The sequence below is a fragment of the Chroicocephalus ridibundus genome, chromosome 5 (assembly GCF_963924245.1).
Source record: "Chroicocephalus ridibundus chromosome 5, bChrRid1.1, whole genome shotgun sequence".
Classification (NCBI taxonomy): domain Eukaryota; kingdom Metazoa; phylum Chordata; class Aves; order Charadriiformes; family Laridae; genus Chroicocephalus; species Chroicocephalus ridibundus.
In genome coordinates this window covers 68,843,598-68,856,562 of record NC_086288.1, presented here as the reverse complement: position 1 = coordinate 68,856,562, position 12,965 = coordinate 68,843,598, and the positions used below count along the sequence as shown (strand labels likewise).

The 12,965-nt window shown below is 40.5% G+C and overlaps 1 protein-coding gene across 1 annotated transcript in view; it reads right to left on the bottom strand.

Moving 5' to 3' along the window:
* The window catches only part of GRXCR1 (glutaredoxin and cysteine rich domain containing 1), a 41,972-nt gene that overhangs the window by 7,891 nt on the left and 21,116 nt on the right, over window positions 1-12,965 (bottom strand). Inside the window, exon 3 of the mRNA XM_063337115.1 lies at window positions 4,094-4,333. Coding sequence (XP_063193185.1) covers window positions 4,094-4,333 — 240 coding nt within the window. The remainder of the gene's footprint in view (window positions 1-4,093; window positions 4,334-12,965) is intronic.

Below are 12,965 nucleotides of genomic sequence, written 5' to 3'. Positions count from 1 at the left end.
GTTTCACTGCCACTGAGCCACCCACATCCACCCCACCAAGTGAACGCCAGGAGAACATGTTCAACAAACCATAGAGGCAATTGAGAGCTACCAATTACGTACGGCCACTGGAAAGCAGCAAAAAGGGAGCAGTTACTACTTGAATAACAAAAACATGTCACACAGATATTTTCTAAAACTCAATTACAAAAGTAGCCTCATCATTCTTAGGAAATAATCGTAACCAATGAGTCAAATAAAATAATTTACTGTAAAGCTTGTGGATTCATTACACCTGGGGAAATTTAATAGGAAATAGTTTCTTCATGAAAAAAAAATTAATGAATTCACATATTTGAAAAAGATTCAAGTGGGTTTATATGGCAGGTGAATACTGAATTCAGTCACACATTTAAAGTGAAAAATAAAATAAATGTATTTTAAAACAATTATGCAGTGAGCAAACATCTTCACTAAAGATGACTCTATTTGCCTTCTTTTTATGTGCATCCCTTTCCAGCAGAGTGGGTCTTTACCTAACATCAACCTCTAACAGTCCTGGGTGCCTTAGTAAAAGAGTAAATGAATGCTCCATTTTTTTTATTTTTTTATTTTTCTGTGTTGCTTTCTGGGTTTTGGAAGTCATTTTTTATTCTGCTTTGGTGTCCCAGCAGATGGCATAATTCCATTTCAGATGGAGACAGGCTCAGGTGAAAAGGAGGGATGAGATCAGCTGGTGAAGAGCAGGCTGCAGCAAGAACCTGCAATTTCCTGAAAGACTGATAATTAGACAGCGTGTGTCAAGAAATACAATGATTCAATCCTGGAAAAAAAAAAAAAGATTAAAAAACCTGCTGTACTGCAGCATGCAGGACTTTGCTTGGCAGGGGCTAAATATGATTTTTCTAGTGCTTCTGCCCAAGGCAGGGGTGTGTTTCATTCCCCCTGCGCGGGCGATGATGAATTCCACAGCGCCGTGAAGATTTATCTGCGCAGCCTGCAGTGCTCCAACAGCCTTGTCCCTGCTTCTGAACGGCTGGGGTACCGTATACTCTGTTAGATGCACATAGGTTGTGTTCCGGTGCTTTTGTTACACCTATCTCATTAAAAATAATCTTGTCCCCTTTCAAAACTGTTCATATTTTAATTAGGGATTGGGGTTTTTTGTCTCCTTATGACTCATTGAAAGGTGCCTGGCTCAATGTAGATTCTCCTTTGTATTGTTATATGTAATGTCCTTCGGGGAGGGATTTGCCAGGAAATAAATATTCAAAAATTTAAAAAAAAAAAAAAAAAGAGAGACAGAAAAAGAGATAGAAAAAAATATTGCATGATTAATTTACTGACACGCCAGGCTTCTGGATTCCTGTGTTGCATTTACATATCAGAAGATAATTATCCTAAAAGGCTTTATAGAAATGTCCACTGTTACCAATGAGACCAAATTCTGTAATTAGTTCTAAATTACATTTTAATGAAACACAAGCTCAGCATAGGCTCCAGCCAACTTACTGCCTTTGGTGTCACGGATGCATTGTCTTCTTAAGGTGCCACATCCACCGGGCACTGACGTAGCTGGGGGGTCACTACTTCCTTGCCAGACCTTCTTGATACGCAAGGTGCTCCCCCCTCATTTCTCTTCCTGAACGAATGAACGCCAACCTCTCTTATGAAGCCGTGTTAAGACAGAGAAATTAAAACTGCCATAAAATAATGGGGGTTTGCCACGTTTACCGAGCGCAGTGCATGGACGAACATCCCTTACCAGGGGGCAGTGACAGGTTGACCCTGGGGCTCTCCCTTCCCACCACCCCGGGGGCTGCCTGGGTTCGTTCTGCTCACATCCAACTTGGTTTTCCCATCCTGGTTCACCTCAGCTAAAGCACATTAAAGAGCGATGCCGTAGCAATAGATCCAAAGCAGCAGTGCCGCCCAGTGTGGTGATAATCAGTAGAGATCAGCGGAGGGCAGAAACCTGGCTTCTGCCAATATGGGACCCCCCCGCAACCTGTGCTCACAGAGGAGGTTTCTGCTCTGTGAGCACAGGTTTGGGGGGACCCATATTGGCAGAGCAAGGGGTTGCCACCGTCCTGGCTGGCCGTGATGCTCCCTGTGAGCAGAGCAGGCATCTCCTGGACCATTCCCTGCCCACAAAGCAGATTCTCCACAAATAATATTGCTGTTATGTAGAATAAATTCATAATCCTCTCCCGGAGCTAAAGTCTGCTCCATTTAACCACAGTGTGCCTCATCAATTTAATCAAAAAAAGAAAAAAAAAGAAAGAAAACACCCCCCAAGTCTGATTTTGGAGTTGTTTTGCAGATGAATACTTTCTTCTTTTTTTTTTCTTGTGTTAAACAATATGAATGGAGTTGCTGTGCTGTAATAAATGTCTGTAGACCAGAACACCAAATTCTTTCTTCATTTTTTTACCTACAGGAGTTAAAACCTGCTGAGCACCTGTCAGCAGGTAGTTGGACGGCTAGATTTGTCTCTCCCGCAGACACCTACCTTCTTAATTCACTTGCCTTCCTTCCTATACCTCTCCAAAATATCTCATGCAATACTTAAATGGTTTTAATGAGATTGTATTGTTTGTTACGCTATTGCTCCTCTGTTAAAAGACAAGATCTTGTCAAAAAAAAAAAAAGACGGTAATGAATTAGTGGCCCATCCATCACACCAACACGACTGGAAGCAGGCTTTACCCAGAGCTGAGCAAATAATTTATTCAATCCATTTCAGCATTTTAACTTAATTCTTTTGAGAAATTGATCACACATGGACGGAGATTTTCTTGGACTTGGTCATACCTCACTACTTTTATTTTTAAGATGATAATTAAGCCAACGGAAGTCTGAATCCTGTTGAATTTTGAGCTGCTTTTGAATGAAGAACTGCTGTTCCTGGCTGTCTGGAGAACTCTCCAGCTCAGGTTTTGGATAACAGCATTCTCTACTAGGAGGCAAAATCCCCTGTCTGCTGATATTCTGCACACAGGCGGTTCTGCAGTGGCTGCAGCGGTCTGGCGAGCCCTGGGCCAGCAAATGCATTTGTTAGAGTGCTTGGGGAACCACTCCAAGAGCGAGGAATGGGATGGGGAGAAAGGGTATTTGAGCGTTTATACATGCCCAATATCCATTATGACCTGAGGCTTGATTACATCGCATTTCGTTACTTAAATCTTTTTTGAAAATGAAAGTGTTAAGCGATACAAACACAATAACCTCGCTGTGTTTAAATATAGTTTGCCTTCACAAATCACAGTCTCGCTGTTCCTGCTAATTGCTAGTTCTTTACTGCTCGAGACAAATACCTTCTCTGAGCTCTCAAGCTGTTTTATTTGTGCCGCTTTCCTGATTCTCTTTCTTTCAAACTCTGATTTTTTTCAGTTTCCAATAAATAGATTTCGAAAGTACAGGCTGGCCTTAATGAAAAGGTGATTTCAAATATCAACAGTCTTTTAGACCCAGAGTACCAGAGTACAAATTTGGATTGTAGTTTTCCATTTGGAATTTATGTCTTGCAACAAGGCAGAGTTGGGCTGGTTTTCTCTCCCTTTTACTGCTAGGATTTTCTAAAATTAAGTATTAACCAAACCTGTACCTAAACCAATGTTCAGTTGATCACAGATGCCCACTACAGACTACATCATGTGAAATTCAACACGTGTTTAAGGTCTGACACCCCAAGCTGTTAGTTTCATATTCAACACAGATATTACTAAATGACAGGTTTATGTTATGGGTGGTCATCTTCGTGGGTCAATCATACACACAGGTTCCCATGAGGAAAAAAAATCCATTTCTCTAGATTTTCATGGTTTCTACTACAAAGATAAGCTATTTTTTAAGAAACACAAGATAGCTTAGAATGTATTACTGCATCTTATTCCCCTCTTCATAGTCTCTCCCTGGTTATCTTTTGCATCTTCAGATCAAACCTATCAGTGAGGATCTGCACTGCACATACCACAAAGGGTTCTCTGGCTTTGATTGTTCCCATCATTCCAGCATTGCAAACAATTTGCTAAAAACCCTCCTTCCCATTCATCAAGATTTTCATCTGTTCTTTCAGACCGCAGAATAAAACATAGGCTTGGGCTTTACTTACCCCAAGATAATGGCCATCGATAAACACAACAGGGAGCGAGGGAACTTCACAGACCCTCCTGCATCTTTCATCCAGTTCTTTTCCATAATCGCTGTTCAGAGCAATATTTTTTTCTTCAAATTTAACCCTGTGATTTTGAAAGATCTTTCTAACCAGTTCGCATCTTTCAAAAGTGGTTCTCACCACACGAAGGCTGGTAGTATAAATTATTATGCGGCCAAATTCTGGCACTGTTGATACCTGGGGAGGAAAAAAATAAGTTTCAATTACATTAAATAAAGTGTTAATGGCTTCCAAGTGTTGAGCAATTTCATTTAAGACATTTTCAAGCAAAAATATGCATCTTGAAAACACACTCCAACATTGTACTTTTTTCAAATGTAGAGATGAAAGGGAGGACTTAAGTTCTTGCAATCATCAGCTTAAGGCAATTTAAGCTGTTTATCTAAGTAAGGTGCAACTCTACTTTTCTCAGAAAGCTTTGGAGATGGTGAATCAACCCCAACACTTTCAAGAAACAGATATATTTTAGATCCTGGTAGACTTCCAAAAGTGAATAAGTCATCACCCTCTTGCTGTTGTCCTGTACACAGGGTCACCCCTCCTTCCCCAAGGAGGAAAACACAGTGCTGAGAGTTAATCCCCTCTCATCTATTCAAGCACAAATTCTTCAGAGTGGCAATAGTAACGTGAAGGTAGGACTCCCCTGACCCCGCCGTTTTGAGAGATGTCTGATTCTGTTATAACAGTGACTCGCTTTTGCACAAACACCATCTGGTAGTACCCGGACTAAGCCTAAACTTGCTAGTTCTGGCAAGTTTAGTTCTGGCTAGTGCTGTTGGCAGCCTCCTTTCAGCAAGGACAAGAGCCTAAACTAAATTCCATCAAGTCCATGAGCCAGTGCTAACTTACAATACTGTAGGTCTCTCCAAGCTAAACTAGTTTACGACTGCAGAGGGGACAGATGTATCCCTACTTTTTAGTGTGGATCTACGTCAAACTACTCTAACATCCAACCAACAATAAAAAAGTTTGTCTTGTGCGTATTCAGTGTCCCATTCAAAGCCCACTGCAGCTAGTGGAGGCAGTTCCCTTGGCTTTGGTAAGTTTCATACTACAATGCAGATTTTACTTTTTATCCCACTTCTTCATAAGTAAAAGTTTACGCCGCATCTTTTCTTTCTGGGATGAAAACAATCAGGGAGGGTAAATATTACACAGACTAGTTTGTCCAAGAGAGTGGTACATTTTCAAAAAGCCCGAGAATCATTGCTTTAAACAAAGACATTATGTTCAGATAAACAGGTAAAATCCTAGCTGTTTTAGAAGGTGGTAAAGCATTTCCAAGCTTTTTGAATTTTCCATTATGTCCAGCAAATGATATTTAATCACTTCAGCAGTATTCCAGGAGTAAAACGAGAAGTTAGAAAATAATAGGCAAAGATACATGTAACACACTGTAGAAATCTACGGAAAATTAACCTATTGGGCAAATAGATAACTGTTGAACTATGTCATGTAATAAAGAAAAGGTTGTAAAGTTGGGTAGATGCCATTGCAGGTTTTGCCAAATAACGAAGTCATGATTTATCTTACTATGTAAATGTGAAAAATAGTCATTGTGAAAACAATATTCTGCTCAAAAAGGTGTTTACAAGGTTCAACGGATGGTGAAGAGGTCTCAGGAAAAGCCCTTGTGTTTTACAGATCACTTAGAGAACATTGGAAGTGTAATTGCAGGCATTTGCAATTTATCAATTGTCTGTCTCCTGTTCTGGGGAGGAAGCCTGTTGTGATAGGTCAGTATTTACTTCTCTTTGAGCGGACGTCAGAAATTCAATTTTAGGAGCAGATGTTGTAAAAAGTGGGAGACTTTTCTCCAGTCTGTTTTCTAGGTTGAAAATCTGTTATACCGTCGCTGCAGCATTGACTTTTCTCCAGCGTATTTTCACACATTCCAAGGGAGAGGATTAGCTCGTCTTCTGCTTGTAAGAGAAGTACTCTACATAAACACTGCCCATGCACGGGTTGCTGGAAGGAAGAGTAGTTCATCCTTTTCAGAAGTAACCAAAAGGAGTTCTTAAAATATTCCTTCAAAAGCTAATTTCACATACTCATTGTTTTCTCCTCTTCGTAGTGAAAATACGTTTTGAAGAGGGAAACTATTCAACAGGATGGAAATTCTTGTTCCTTCATAGCTCTAATCTTCACTGCTGTTTGTTCCCAGACATCGGTGGCTGGCAGCACAGACACAGACAGTCATTATCTAGCGAAGCATCAGGACTGTGGTGTCCCTGCAGCATACAAATAAGCAGCTGAAGAGACGGAAAAGTGGAAAGTTGTAAAGTGATCTGGAAAGATATCAAGTGGAAGGTGTGTATGCAGAGTTACTTTTACGTTTATTCCTTTATTTTTTCCTAATGTGGTAGTGAAGAAATACCCTTGTTTGCCCTGCACAGAAGTATGAAGGGTATTGACTAAATCATTCTGTAGGGAAATTTTAGCAAACAACTCGTTTTCTCTGCTACAAACACACAGGACTTGTCCTTGGCAGGACTTTGTCATACCAGGGAAAATCCTTCCTGTCACCTGTCTTGAACCACACTGGTAATTAAAAATAGGAGTCAAGACAGTTAGAGGGATTTACATGGAGTTTTTTTATTGACAATCTATGCTAATTCCTATTTTGTTACCTAGTTCGATGACTACAGCCTGCAATATTTAGTGACTAGAATACACTCTTGAAGTAAATCAGCTGAATGATGTTTGAACATTATGCTTTTCCTTCCTGGGTTGGAACCGTGGCAAAAACATAATAAATGACAAGTAATGTAAACAAATGAATAGGAAGACATTTTAGAAAATGAACTTTTACAATTTTGCATAACAAACTTCAAATTACAATCGTCTCCTATGTTTAGGAAAAATGGAAAGTTGTAAAGTGATCTGGAAAGATATCAAGTGGAAGGTGTGTACGCAGAATCACTTCTATGTTTATTCCTTTATCTTTTCCTAATGTGGTAAATGCACATAAAATTTTACCTGAAGATAAAGAGAAGGTAATTCTCTGGTTAATGGGCATGACAAAACTACTTGGGCTGTGGAAGCTGGTCAGAAGGACAAACCGAAAGATGTGGAGCAACTTACATTGACCACTTTCTCTCACCTTCTGTAGGCGGGATTCTCATTGATACCTGAAGCTCATGGAAACCATCTGGCCTGAGGTGGCAACTTTTCTGTCAGATTCAGAAAACCCCGTGCACATGGGCCAGGAGTGTGCTTCAAAGAAGGTGTCTATGTAGAACGACTGCCAAGGAAAGGACTTAAGTTTCAGAGGAAAATAAATTTGCTTTAGTAATGATCTTCTACATCATTTACAGGTTTTAGTTTAACAGCACAGTGCTATCGTCTCCCAAAGGGTCCAAAGGCAGTATCTGTCTTACTGCATCAGCCTGAAGAGCTTGCATTTTGCTTAGGAGCTTCAAATAGGCAGGACCAGGCATTACCCGCGTCACTTCATGGCCCAGACGCCACTCCCTGTGACTGGAGAACAGCTGCCCTTTTTTTCTCAATCTAGAGGGAAAAAGCAGTTGTTGCACCAGTTCAATCCTGTTCATGGCTGAACAGGAGAAAACCAAAAGCTCTTTCTTCTTTTGCACCTGACTCAAGCCCTTTCCCAGACTTCTCTACCAGGTGGATCAGGGCTTTCACAAATGAGGAGTTATTTACACTTTGGTGTACCTCTCGCTCTGCCATCCCACCATCATCCATCTGACATGGTTGCAACTAAATGTAATCATTAACTGAGCAAGTCTTCTGCAAACAGCGGGAGGGATGTCATCCCGTGAGGCTGAATACGTAAGCTTAGCATCAAGAGGCACCACAGAACAGAGGAGGAAATTGCTGATGAAAAAGAGAGGGCTTAATAGAGCAAACAGATGAGCAACAAAATGGAGGGATGCAGGGAACCGAAAAAAGGGCTGAAAAGCCAGAAATAACCAAAAATAGATAACAAACCAAAACACAAAATGTCAGGGTACTGACAAGGGAAGAGTAGTACAAACTAAATGTAGAAATAAAAACACAAAAAATATGACAAAAAAAAGAGACAGACAGTGAAACAAAACAAAGTAAATGATAAAACAGACAGAAGGTCACTGGAATATGACATCCTGAATCTTTTTTAAAAGAAATCCTGGCAGCCAGTGTAAATGTACAACAACAAATGTATTTACAGAATATGTGAATCTCCAAATTGTTTCAATATTTTGGGGTATTTTTAATAAAAAAACTTTTTATATTACTGGATTTGTGGAAATACGAAATGTTTGGGAATCGTAGTCTTAAAATACGTGTTTGAGAGTTTACCTTTTCTGTAGAGCAGCTGCAATGACAATAATAACAGACTTCTCAGTAGCTCTGAAAACATTGTATAACCGTCAGGTGTTTCCATGGTGTTTCTGAAAGCCAGTTAAATGTGTATGCCATAAAACTCCCACGGACGTCTCTGGGTTGAGACCTTCCCCCCTGTATCTTACCCCCAGCTTCTGGATCCAGCTGCAGCTGAAGCAGCAGCAGCAGAAAGCGTCCGTGTTTCTCTACTGGTCCCACAGCTACCCTGGCCCTGACCAGTCCCCCCAGCCCGAGCAGGTGTCACTCACACTCCTATTTGTAAGGGCAATTTCTACAATGAATTATCGAATAAAAATACTAGATTATTTCTTCAGCATATTTTTCATGAATTGCTTTCCCAAGGCTCTAGATTTTCCTCAGTACCTTTTATGACATCTTTATGTCTGCCTTGCTGACTTTGAGTGGCTCTTTATCTTTGGAACAAAACTCTTCCCGTGGGTTTTTTTGCAGCACAGCTAAGGGCCGGCGAAATTCAGAGCAGAGGGAGTGGTCCAAGCCAGTGCATTTCTACTTGTGGTGTAAGGACCATGGATGGACCTTGGGGCATACAGCAATTATTCCTAAAACAAGTGGTAGCATTCGCTACCTGAAAACCTTTGTATATGACTGTGTCTGCATGAGAGCGAATGGACAAGCCCAGCAGTTAAGAGGAATATTCATGGTGTTAACCTAATTTTTGTTTGGTTGCAAATGAAAACCATAACAGCAACACTACAAAAGTACTCATGGGATTATTATTTTTTTTAATCCTTTCTCTGGATAGAAGGCATAAACATGTGTTTTAGCCTCATTGGTGTGAGAAGAATAGCTATTTATATTCATATTCATATATAATTTATTTCAATAGTGGCGTCACCCACAAATTTACAATTGGTTCTTTTAAAGTGCAAAGTAACAAATGCAAAAAAAAAAAAAAACAACCACCAAATCCACTCTATTCTTTGCACTGTACGCTTTATATGAGCAACTGTATTCTAGCAAAAGCAGAATATTTTTCTGCTAAGATTAATGGGCTGGTATAATACTTTTGGCAAAAGCTGAAATGTTAATGCCATCCTTTATCACATACAAGATTTTTAAAGGTTTTTACTGTGTTTGGATATAACATTCAGCTAACGTTATTCATGCGGCAGTGAATTGCTTCTGTGACCTAAATCAATGGCTGATATGCCCTTCTCTGTCTCAGAATATCATCTTTCAACATCTCGGAGTGTGCTGCTGAAATATGCACCCCTTGGCTTTGTAATTAGATACTATCAGACTGGAAGAAGTATCTGCTGTCCACTAAGTCGGCAGAGGCAGGAATCTAGAGCACATTATAAACCCTGCGCCAGAGACGCTTCAGTGAGTAAATGCAACACCCGTGAGATAAAGAAAATGTTGAGCAAGAGAAAGTTAGTGTGTGTATATATATATATTTATGCATGCCTATATGGGCATATATATATATTTATGTATGCTTGCATATCTACAAGTTTTAAATTAAGCTGCTCACTTCATAATTGGTATTGCATACCTTACAGCTTGAACTAGTTATCAATAACTGACTGGCAAGAAGAATTAACGGTCTAATGCTGATTTTCTGACCACAATCTGGTTTGGACTTTTTGTTTTTATTTTCCACTCAGAACCAGAAGGGAAGAAAGCGGCTACCACTTTCTTGTTGAAGAAATTCTGTAGAAAAAATAATCAACTCAAACATTTCATTTTTGCAAGACTGAAAAGCTTTTACTAGCTTTTGAGTTTTTAAAATGCTTTCACTAAAAGTAATGTATTCTTCCTGAAAAGCTTATTTTAAAGTAAAAAGTTATCACCAAAATGTTTCCCTTTTTTTCTACATGACATTTCATCAGAACATAAATGTTTTCCAAAATGTATAGCTTTTAATGAAAAACATACTTTTCATCATGTCGCTGTTTCGATGAAAATGTGTAACAGCCTTTGAACAAGATGGCTGGAAATTGAAGGTCTGTGTTCTGGTGAAAACCATAATATTTGCCATCACAACAACCTAGTACAACGCTAATGCAGTTGTGAACCAGTCCCTTCTGTCCGTCATTGCTGGTTGCCTCCTGCAAATTAAAGGTTTAACGGCATTTTTCAGAAAGAATTGATTCGCTGGCTGAAAGACCTATTCCAACAAACAGACCTCATCGACCGAAGTAACATGTTTTTCTTCGGCAGGTAAGCTCTGTTTATGCGTACGAGAGGAACTGCAAGTGGTCCCTGGCTGTGGCGTGCGCTCTCGGTATGAAATCACATTCCCTTCCAATTCACTGTTTGCAATTTCAACCCTCCATGGGCTCTCACACAGCAAAGCACATTGCGCACTTAAATTTAAATTTAAGCACTCTCTTAAGAGCTTTATTACGTTAAGGCTGCAGTCCCGTTTGCATTGTCTTCAAGGACCTGGCACTATATCAATATTTGGGAACATTCAGAACCTGAATTTTATTAAATTCAGAAAACTGTGCACTTTAGTAGAGCTCAGTAGAATAAAGACTTGCGATAGTGCAAGTCATATACTCAAGTCAAAGCATGTACTGACCTTCTCTTAAATACATCACTTCGAAAACACTACATTTTTTCTTATCCAGTTTTGGTAATTGCAGGAACCTTTTCAAACTGAAGGAGGGTAGATTTAGATTGGATATCAGGAAGAAATTCTTTACTGTGGGGGTGGTGAGGCACTGGAACAGGTTGCCCAGAGAAGCTGTGGATGCCCCATCCCTGGAGGTGTTCAAGGCCAGGCTGGATGGGGCTTTGAGCAGCCTGGTCTACTGGGAGGTGTCCCTGCCCAGGGCAGGGGGTTGGAACTAGATGATCTTTAAGGTCCCTTCTAACCTGAACCATCCTATGACTCTATGATTCTATAACTGTAGGACTTGGAGTCTGTGACGCCATGTTGTTGGGACAGTGAAATGATATCACCAGCTACCATCCTTATAACCATCAGCAAGCTGGGAAGGTCTATCGATGCCAATTTACAAGTGAGGGCATCAAGAGCTGCACTCCTAAATAAGGCAGCCAGAGAGTCTGGGACGCTCCCAAATATAGATACTAGTTTTGCTTCCCCCAAGAAAGCAGTCAGGTCACTCTTTCTCTCAGCTTTTAAAATAGCACAAATACCTGTGTCACTTTTGTGCGCTTGTATTCTGTCACTCGCCTCCCCCACAAACAGCAGCCCCAGGAATACATTCATTTCCAAAAGCTGTATAGGACTGCAGGCTCCTCCACCTGATTGAGTGGCCCAACACAGGGCATGAAACATCTCATTTTTTCCCATTTCGGTTTGAGCTCTGAGGAGCTGGTCATAGTTACTGAGAAGGGCTGTGATCCAGCAAGAACCGGAATTCTTTGATCTTCTAACCTCTGGGCAGCTGTCTCTCTTATCTACACACCCACCACATACTGCCGATTGTAAAATAGCACAATTTTATCTCCTAAGGTAGGCATCCTCAGAATTGTTCAACAACTGCAGCATAAAATGGATATCATACCTAGGATGCTGGTATGGTATATTTATATAAGTCTGCAATTCATTTGTACTTTTCAGGCCGTATATCAGTTTTGGGGATGTCAGTGAAAATAACAAAAGTAATAATAATATTGCATGTGATATTTATACTGTTCCTTTCATCCTAAAATCACTTGACTAAATACTAAAAAAAAAAAACAAAAACAAAAGGAGGGTTCTCCATCCTCTACCACCATGTATGTGGGTGCTGTGAGCCTTTCTGTTCCTCCCTAAATACAATATAACATCATACCCTTTCTTCTGCCACTGCAAGCTTTCCCACATCTCTTCTGTCAAAGTGTTTTCATTTCAAAGCAGAAAAAATACTTGCAATACCACGGAAAAGGAGTGCAGGGCACAACCTTGCCTCTCCCTGCTCTTTGTAGTGCTCCAGCTATCGGCAGGTTCAGAAGGTCCAAAGACTACAACTGGGCTCACCTCCCAATGTCCTTGTTACCGTCCATCCAGCACACACCCATACAAGCAGGCTGCAGCCTGCTCTCCGGTGACCCGAGCTCAGGTAAGAGAACGGGTTATCTCCCTAGGGTTTGCGGTCTCTGCCAGAACCCTGATGCCTCTTTGGAAAGTGTAGACTTTCCAAAGTCAAGCACCTGCTGCAGGTGTGGCACTGCCTCCGGGGGAAAAAAGCAGCTCCTCTTCAACAAGGCAAAGCGATGCTGTGGAAGTCAGCCAGGGCAACCTTTAGTACGGCGTTCAGACTAGCAGCAAGAAGATCCATATCTGTCTGTGCCTAATTGGATTTTATTTATCAAGCTTTGGAAGGTCTATCACTGTTATCTTATTAATTTATTCATGCCATCCTGTATATGATAGGAATAAATTAAACCTGTGAAAATCAGAAGCAAAAGATAATCCTGTGAGTAATTCTAAACGAGTCTGCAATTCTCCCAGGAAGAAACAACACGGTGATATAATGTTTGT